Source organism: Schistocerca gregaria, unplaced genomic scaffold, assembly GCF_023897955.1.
Source record: "Schistocerca gregaria isolate iqSchGreg1 unplaced genomic scaffold, iqSchGreg1.2 ptg001069l, whole genome shotgun sequence".
Classification (NCBI taxonomy): Eukaryota; Metazoa; Arthropoda; class Insecta; order Orthoptera; family Acrididae; genus Schistocerca; species Schistocerca gregaria.
The window spans coordinates 61,960-71,798 of NW_026062414.1; the positions used below are offsets into that span (position 1 = coordinate 61,960).

At 52.3% G+C, this 9,839-nt stretch overlaps 1 protein-coding gene across 1 annotated transcript; it reads right to left on the bottom strand.

Annotated features, from left to right (window-relative positions):
* Nucleotides 1–7,523: 7,523 nt before the first annotated feature.
* Nucleotides 7,524–8,723, bottom strand: LOC126327895 (sucrose-6-phosphate hydrolase-like). The gene has a single exon (XM_049995927.1). The coding sequence runs from the start codon at nt 8,721–8,723 to the stop codon at nt 7,524–7,526; it is 1,200 nt and encodes a 399-aa protein (XP_049851884.1).
* Nucleotides 8,724–9,839: the final 1,116 nt, after the last annotated feature.

Sequence of the window (9,839 nt, forward strand, 5' to 3'; positions counted from 1 at the left end):
TCAGAAATATCTGCATCCAGAACGGCACTCAAGATGCTGGAATCTGGCGCGCCGGTCGTTATGGCCAGAGGGTAATAAGCTGCACCCACCAGCGCTATGACCAGCACAAAAATATGATGAGCCCAACGGTGCTTAAAACTCATGAGGATAATCAGCGTTAACAGGCCATAAACCAGTTTAGTGCCATATCCCAGCGCAAAGTTTGAGGCAAAAGCCAGGTAAGCAGCACAGGCGATATAAAGCCAGTTACGTGGGTCGGAAAACTTACAGGTAGCAGTCATGTTTATTTCATCCGTCAGTGAATTTTCTTTGGATTTTCGTCAATTTTAAAGGTGATGTTTGTTGGCGCCACTTGCTGGCCAGACTGAGCAGATTTTAACGCTGCAAACTCCACCAGCTCCTTTGTGATTCGGTCCAGGTGCTGATTGAGTAGCAGCTGGAGAACGGCGCCGGCATCCAGCGGTAAATTAATCAGTTGCAGGTGCTTATTCAGGTCTTTAGCGCAACGCTCCAGCTTCGTTACATGCTCATTACTTATTCGAACATAACCAGCTTTCTGGAATTTTTCGGAATGGCGGCGGCAATTTACTCCTGTGCCGGGTTTATTATCTTTGCCCATACTCTCCTCTCTCTTTCGGTGTTGGCGATGATTGATCCATGCTTGCAAAAAAATGGCTGTGAGCCTTGCGCCGTGGGCGCTTAACCCCAGGCTCCGCCCCTCCTGAGCCAGCTTATAAAAAACTGAGCTCTGAAGTAGGCGAAATCCCGTCATGGCTTAGAGATAGCAGCTGTTTCCGGCTACCGGCTCCCCCGTACACCCCCCATGATCGCACCATCACATTGACCGGCCATTTACCGCCTTTCGCTCATACAGCAGCTGGTGGCGCTTTCTCATAGCTTACGCTGGCTCGGTGTGTTTTAGGTGTTTCGCTCCAGGGCTGGCCGTGTTGTACGCTCCCCATTTGCGGCCACTATCACGGCTTCCGGCGAACAAACACATAATTCCACACCGGCAGACCGCCAGCGCGCAAAGGAAGGGAAAATTCTGTGGTGTCAGAGTGTAAATGTTACGAAAAGTTACGATTTCCCTTTGCAGGGAGATCGGACGATTGCTAATATTTGACCACTGGCGAAATCAGCCCCCACTGACTCACCACAGAATTTAAACTTTCGCTTGGCGCTGGAGTTTAAATTTCGAAACAGGCCCCTCAGGGGCCTTTTTTCGTTTCAGGTAATTAGGATTACTTAACTAGCGTTTTGATTCAACCTGGTGATTTATACAGTACGTCGTAAAACCATCACACCAGGTCTAAGTCATTTTCCAGAATCCTCACATCTGGCAAGGCTTGACGGTCTTTAAGATTGGTAATGTCAAGGTGTGGTCTTACCACTATCCGCTTTGTAATTCTGCCCAATTCGTCCTCTTCCCAGCTGGTCCTGATCGTCACGGAAAGGTCAAAGTCACGGCCCAGGGGAATCATTACCAGATAATTAGCCTGGTTCGTCTGGTGGCTTAGCCACGTGGGTGTGGTGCGGCGTATGCTGCCGCTATCCACAAAGCGGGTGGTGATTTCAGTCTGGGTATCATTGGCGATGATGCCGGCATAAAGCATAAAGCCGCCGGTGAGATGTAAATTCATGTTTCCTCTTTAAAGGCCACCAGCGGCTGCTGGTGGCTCTCAGTTGTTAACCTGCAAAGTTCAGCGTGTTTTCCGTTAAAACGCCGTCAGCGTCCACTGGCGTAGAAATACCGTTATCCATGACGTTAACGCGCGTGATGGTACCCACCTCCTCAGTCCCAGCTGACTGCGGGAAGTGGTAAACGCTTACGATCACCTGCTTACCAGATTCCAGCCACTTCACCCACTGGTAGAAAGAGACATCCTGCAAAGCTTCATTGGCCAGCAGCGGAATGCGATAAAAAGCCGTGTCCGGGATAACTTCGGTACCGTCGCCGGCGTTCATGAAATCAGGCAGCTGGCCATAGTTAATCGTGACATTTCCAAGCAGTGTTTTAGACATGGTGATTAATCCTCAAAAATAACGTTCAGGGTGTTTTCCAGAATGACGGGCACGAGCGTGCGAGCGCTGCGGCCGTCGGTGAGCTCGAGGCCCACTGTCACTTCGGTGTATGCTTTAACGACGCGGCCGCCGTTGCCCATTTCCCAGACTGCGTTTACCTGCACCGCAATCAGAATGTCCTCTGTCACGTTATCCACCTTGCCGAAAGCTGCACGGCTGTAGCGGATAGCATCTTTTACCGGGTACAGCAGTGGCAGCTGGTGGGCCGCAATCTCTACCTTTTTGATTGAGCTAACGCCGGCAATCGTCTGGCTTTGCACGTCGACGCGCAGCGAGCCGGTTAAAACAGGTTGCATAGTGCTGGATTCTCTGAGAAGTGGGCACACGATCGGCGCCGTACTGCCAGGCTCACGGATAACGTAGTGAACCGGGCGCGGCCACTCATCAATGAGCGGGGGATAAGAAAACTCGTCTGGCTGGTGGTTTTTGGTGGTCATGGTTTTACTTTCTCCTTAATCCAGATGGATATTAAATTCTGAGCCCTCCAGCGCCCTGAGGAGACGCTGGCGATATTTCTCTTCCTCCGGGTTGGTCGCGGGTGGAATGCGCAGAGGCAGGGCGTTTACGCGGCCTATTTCAGCCTCCTGAAAGTTAATAAGGTCCACCAGCTCCGTTACCAGCACAGGCGATAGCGCTGCGTAAAACTCTGCATCGTGAAGCGCTTGCTGGCAGGATTCGGGGCCCTGGTTCGCTTTGACGGTCAGCAGTGGAAGGATCCCCCACTCACTATGGACTGTAACAACCTGCGAGCCGTCGACGCTGCCGCGTGGGTTAAACTGGCGTGCGCCCTGCGTGGCAAACATGGCCAGACGTTTAAGGCGCTCCAGCTGGTGGTGTCTGTCAGTCATTGCTTTCTGGCTCCTCTTTCGCTTCCTCCCACGCCTTTTTAATCAGACAGCGCTGGTGCAGGGCATTAAACACAACGCGCATACTGGTGCCCTCCACAAGCGTTAACTGGCTTCCCAGCTTTAAGTTACCCACCAGGTTGGTTTCCATATCCCGGCCGATAAAGTCCATCACGGCCTCTATCTCCAGGATTAGCTCTTCTGTATAGGTCTCCACTTCTGCCACCAGCTGGCGCTGCTCGTCGGTGGCCACCTCATTCAAAAGGCGTGACAGGGCGTGCTGGTTGGCAGATTTACGCATGGCTAACAGGCGTTTGATATTGGTAAACATAGGCGATCCTCTTGTGTGTGTTTTGTTTCAGACTTCCCAGAATTTCCCGCATCCCAGACAACGAGCCTGGCCGTCGTCACAGTCCATATTGACGTGGGCACACTGCTGCGGCTCGTTGAGTGCGGCCAGCGCAAACTCTTGCCGGCATAAATCCCAAATGCCCTGGGCGTCAAATCCCCCGTCGCACATTTCGCTCATGGCATCCAGCACATGCGGCGGGATAGTCACCGGCGCGGTAGCTTTCAGCGCGGTCAGGGCGATTTCCATCACGCGCTTATTCATTTCAGCTTCAGAGCGCATATCAGGCAGAACGCGCTCCGGATGTATGCGGCCATACCAGGCGGTGACGTGCGCGATAATCTGTTCGTGGGTGAATGTTGACATTAACTATCTTCTCTTTGTGTTGATTGATTTGGGGTACTGAATGGGATCCCCTGCGCAATACAGACCTCGATACATTCGGCAAGATATTCATCTTCCCACCAGCTCACAGTGGACGGGAAAACCATCTTTTTGCTCTGAGCTTCCACCAGCTGTAATTCCAGCTGCCGCAGACGTTCACACAGGCCCAGAATCATGTACGGGTTAGCGGCCGCAACAAACTCGGCATCGTTAAGCGGCATATGAACGCCGGCCCAGGTGCGCGCCGGAAACGTGGCCACAACTGAATTAAAGCCGTCGTCTGACGTAAAGCCCACACGTGGCGGGTTCTCTGTGCGGCCGTTGCGGGTAAGCAATTGCCAGCTGCTGGTGGCGTTTCTGGCCAGCGCCACCAGCTCCAGAATTTCCTCTGGTGTTGGCACGTGTGCAGCGAATTTTTGCGTTAAGTCGGTCATGGTGGTTTCTCCGGCAGTTAGTCTTTGCTGGTGGTGCCACGGCGCGGATCGTGCTTTGCGTAAAACGCCGGGTCATACGGCAGTGCGCCGCCGGTGGCCGCGTGGATACGCGCTGCGCGCGCCTCTGGTACCACGTCACCCCAGCTGTAAATGGACGGCGTAGAAACGCCAGCGACTTTGGCCAGCTCCGCTTTTGAGCCTTTGAAATATTTCAGGGCATCGGCTTTTAACATGTTTCCTCCTGGTGGATTAAGTAAGCCTAAAAAAAAGGGTTGCGTGTGATTAGGCTTTACTAATATATTAGCCAAACCTAATCACAAAGGGAAACAAAAAATGAACAAATCTGGCAAAGCTGAAATTATGCGTAATCGGGTGACGGGTGCTGTGTGGGCTGTGAGCTATAACTATTCGCTGCAAACGTACAGCCACCAGCCATTAGGGGCGTTAGCTGCAATCAGGGAGGTTGTTGAACTGCCGGAAGTGATGGACAAACTGGAGCCGGCGGGAACCGGATGGAGTGTGGCGGGGCTGCATCATCGCCAGAATCTCACAGCCCCGCGCACAGGTGCTACCTCTTAAGTAAAACCACGGCCAGGACAAACCACCTTAAACCTGGCCGCCGGCTAAAAATACGCGCCAAAAAAAATAAAGTAAATAAAAAGGGCCTTTCGGCCCTTTTTTATTTCTGTCGTTTATATCCCTTTCTCGCGTTCCAGCTCCTCAATTCGTCCCTGCAAACGCGCGTTTTGATTACGCAATAGCGCAAACTGGTGCACATACTTATCGATTACCAAATCAAAAAAGTGTTTCGCAGCGTCGTCAGCTTTTCCCTCAAAGGTCGCCGTACCATCTGGACGGAAATATAAACGGCTATCCCCAAAATTAAACGAGGTGACAGGTACCACATGCCCTACCTCAAGCCCAACCCCTTCCAGTACATTGCTCGTTTTTTCACTCATGATGTTTTTCCTTTTTGATACCAGTTTAATAGCCGGGAAAAAGAGTCTACACGCATCCAGAAAGGGCGCACGTAAGGAATTTCCCGGCGTGAGTCGCGGTGAAGTTTGCGCGCCTGTACGTTCGGGACAAAGTGGCGCCACTGCATTGCCTCTTCCAGTGGCACGCCGGCAGCGGCCGCCATTTTCTCCATAGTGCCGTAATAGGCGAGGGCGTCAGCAGTCAGCATTTCGGCGCCCTCTTTGCTGCACGGCCGCGTGCGACTTCCAGCCAGGCCGGTACCGTTGTGGCCGTCGGGTTCTTTAGGGCGCCCAGCTGAGCGCGCACCAGACCGGAAAACAGGTGTTCGATGGTCAGGCGCATTGCATCAGGGTTAACGCCACCAGCATCAAACATGCTGGCCATTTTTGAGCCATAAAGGTTGGCCTGGCGTACAGCTGCCGGGTGAGAAGGGCGAGAAACATCCAGCAGATCGTGAAGCTCTTTACCCAGGCGTGTGCGCTTAATCAGTAATTTGATTAAGGCGTTGTCGGTCTGTTCCATTTCTTGCTCAATTTCGTTTAGACGATTCATTATTTTTATTCCTGGCGAGGGATTTCGTTTTTTGGTCTCAAAGGTGCAGTTACAGAAGGATCCACCCCTGACTGCTCCATATAGTCCAGCATAAGGTGGGTAACAAAATCTGTGACGTTCACGCGGTGCTGGTGGGCTAAATCGCGGTACCACTCAAACATTTCCGCAGGAATAACCACATTCAGGCGATCTCGTTTAATTTTGGTGCCGGCAGCTGGTGAGGGCGAGCTCACCGGCGCGGCCGTTTCGATATCGGATTCGTTAACACGCTGACGTACTTTTTCAGTATTCAGGTTTTTACCCAGGGGGAACGCCGTTAATTTTCTACTCACTTGCCAAAATCTCCATAATCTCTTTTGTGATTATTTCAATTTCCCCTTGTGCCTGGCGTGCGGCCGGCGAATTTTCATCAAAGACAGTCCGACCGCTATACATAGCACGTGGAAAAATTTGTCTGTTTCTCAGAGAGGTTTTAAGGCGCGGGAATCCGCTGTTATCAATCGACGCGGCCAGCACGTCGTTTAAGGCCGCACGCTGTTGAATCATCGTCATGATGAAGTGCGCCGGCAGTTTGCGTTTTTTGCGGCGAGTTTTTACCAGCTCCATAACGGCGCTGGTGGCTGCATAGGAAAGCGGCGAGGCTTTGACAGGGATTATCACTAAATCGGCAGTGGCCACGGCTGCTGCCGTCGTGTAAGCAACGGTAGCGGCGCCGTCCACCAGGATAAAGTCATAATCGCCACGCATTGTGTGTAGTTGTCTGATCTCCTTTTCGTTCACAGTGGCCATAACGTTAAACGCCGGCTCACCATCACCCTGCATAAACCACGTTACCAGGCTCTGCTGTGGGTCAGTATCCACCACCAGCACGCGATAACCCATTAATGCCAGGCAGTTTGCGATATTAATCACCAGCGTGGTTTTACCCTCGCCGCCCTTTGTCGTGAGCACAGCAATAATCTTATTTTTTGCGAAATCCGGTACCAACATTACAGCCCCCATTGAGTGTATAGAAAAGTGCTACGCTTTGTATTTTATGCGCATATACACATATGTGTAAATGTGCATATGCGCATATGTGTAAATGTTGATATGCGCATATACACATATGCACATATACGCCACTTCTTTTTTGTAAAAAGTTGATGGAAGCGCGGTAATGTTGCCGCATTAGTTGTTTCAGGTCACGCCTGTTACAGGTAACACTGGATTAAAAGCCATACAAAAGTGGTAGGATGGTGAGGCAAGGAAATTAGGTTTTGCTGTGTGTAGGACTTTGGGGCCGCTCACTGGCCCCGTTTTTTCACTCTCCGCGCTCCTGCTGACACTGATACGTACTCTCTACCTGTATGGCGCAAAGCGTCAGGGCCTTTTCCAGTAACGCGATACTTCTTTCCATCTGGCCATTATTGGCCATTCTGATCGCCGGCTTCTGGCACAGCTCCACCGGTGGGCACACGTTCATAACAATCGGCTGCGGCGGCGTTGGTACAGGCCGGAGATTCGTACAGCCGGCGGATATCATCAGGCACAGCAGCAGCGCGCCACTGAGTAACGGCCGCGCCGTTTTTGCTGGTGGCCAGCTCGCCGGCGGCCGTGTCCCGATCGTCAAAGTATTTATGCGCATCCTGGTTTTTCTCCTGTAGTGATTTAATCTGTGCCGTAAGGCTCTTATTCAGCGCGTTCAGCGTATCCACCTGTAACTGCCACGCCTTAATCGTGTTTTCCTGCTGCCTTATCTCCTGCTGCTGCTGGCCAGCTCGCTCATGCGTGTTAAAGCTGTCATAAAGCACAAACGCCACCAGCCCAAAAACTCCCGCCACGGCCGTAAAAACTAACCCCTTCCCCATTGCTTACCCCATAAAAAAAGCCGGCGTTAGCCGGCTGTGTTTGTCGTCGTTAAAAACTGCTTAAAGCGTGATGATGTGCGCTGGCCAGCTGCAATGTGCCGCCCATGGAATACAGATAAATCCTGCGGTCGCTGATACCCGGCATGATGCGAGCCGTCAGCGGCATGGCCAGACCATCAATAAAGAGCTCCACCAGTGAGCGGTCAAACACGCCGTAGATTTTGAGCTGGTTGCCGCGGGTGATCGTTAAAGCGCGCGTATCGTCCAGCCCTTCCTGGTAATAATTGCGCTGGCTAAATACTGTCAGCTCCAGCTCGTTGTTTTCGGAAACTTCAAACTCCAGTTTGTAGCCGGCGCCGATACTAAACCCGAACGTTTCCGCGCTGGTGGCATCAAGGTCAAACACCAGCTCAAAGTCAAAGCTGGGGTTGTCGTCAGTGAGCGCCGTATGGCTGTCGGTTAACGTCAATGCGTCGTACATGGTGCCGGTAACGCGGTACTGCTCCAGCTCTACAATAGGTTTCTGGTGCAGCTGGCCATTAACGAGCTCTACCTCACGCGGCAGGGTCCAGCTGCCGGCGAAACCAAAGAACATAGTGGGCTGAGCATCGCCCCACATGTTGGCCCACCCCAGCAGGATTTTGCGGCCGTCAGGCGCGTCAAAGATGCGCGGTAACAGCATGTCGCTGCCGATATCCAGTTTCACCGCGTCGCCGGTGCGCGTGAATCCGTGAGTAAGGAAATTTTCGCCGGCAAACGTCACAGCCCGGTGCAGGTTTTCGTACGGCGGGAGCGCCGTTACAGTGTCACCCGGAATCACACTCTCCTGGCCGTCTGGTGTGATGTGCTTCGTATCCGGGTAAACAGTGGTCTCATGCGGCGTGAGCTGCGTTAAAGCCATAAAGGTGGCATCGCCTACGCTGAAAATCTGCGGGGCCGTCCACTGTTCAGCGTCTGCTTTTTTCTCCGTTAACAGGGTTGTCATGTAATCCCACTCGTACAGCGTGTAAGAGCGATACAGCGCCACACTTGACCGTACATGATCGCCCACCTGGTCCTGACGCTGGATAGCAAGCGTCATATACCAGAAACCTCCCTCTTTCCACACAATCGGATCCCCGATGTAGGTCGTGCCGCCAAACGGAGAAATTACCGCGCCCAGCTTCTGGAAGGTCTCACCATCGCCAGACGACGCCAGACACACATTTTCCATATAGTGCGTCTCGCCCTTGTGCTCCAGCTCAATCATGCCGGTGTAATACAGGAAAACCATATTGTTAAAGACAACGGCGAAAGGACCACGGCAACCGTGATTATCAAATTTGGCTTCTGGCGCCAGAATGGGGTCCTTGTGCTCCCAGCGTAAAAGGTCGTTACTGACTGAATGGCCGATATACAGATCGCCGGCAGTAAGGGCAAACGGTGAGAAAGAGTAATAAGCGTGATACTGGCCGTTAAACCAGACTACAGAGGGCGCGCTCCCCATCCAGCCACAAGGGGCCACCAGGTGATAACGTGGGCACATGCTGGTGGAGTTGGGCTTCTGCAAGCGGTTTACCTCCGCGATTTCGGCAATAGCCTCACTGAGTACGGCGATATGCGCTTTTTCTTCGGGGGTTAACAACGTGTTCATCTGTCATTTTGGGGTCCTTTTTTATGCATTAGTTGAGGGAGAAATTTCTAACGTACGCTCGCCGCGCGTCAGGTCGTATGCATGGCGAATATAACCCAGGCACGAACGGCGATCGGCTTCACAAATATCATCTGCGTCACTCGGCGTCAATCCGGCTCTGGAAGTCCACCAGCTGCGCGTTTGTGAGCTTTTCAAACAGCACATAAACATAACCGGCGTCGCTTATCACTACATGGTGCGGGGTGAATGAGGGCGGGATTTCGACAAACAGCGGTACGGTGATCGCGTTACACGTGATTTCAACCCTCTCAAACTGATCCCCGTCTGGGAAAAAGAAAGTGCAGACGGTTGGTAAACATCCACGGTCGTAAGTCGCTCAATTTCGACACGGAAACGGGGCACGCGTACAGATTCTGTATAGCGGATAAAACCGCGTTTTCGCTGGGCGTGTCCATCCCCCGGCAGGATTGAGGAAACGATATTACCGTGGTCATGATAAAAAGGCTTTGCGTGTCGCGTTGACGCGGCAGCGGGAGGCGGATTTTGTAAGTCATGGCTTTACCTTCTGTATTGAGTTTAATTCTGGCGTGCTACAGATTGTAGCAATAAACCCAAAAAAAGAGCCAGAAAAATCTGGCTCGAAATCAGCAAGGAATAGACTTACTTCATAGGACTAACTAACGAACTAGCAGGCTAATCTAAGCTGTGGCGCCCTCGCCCTCGCCGGCGAGT

Coding starts and splice junctions, on each gene's coding strand:
- LOC126327895 (XM_049995927.1), bottom strand. CDS start 8,723: ATGATTGAGCTGGAGCACAAGGGCGAGACGCACTATATGGAAAATGTG.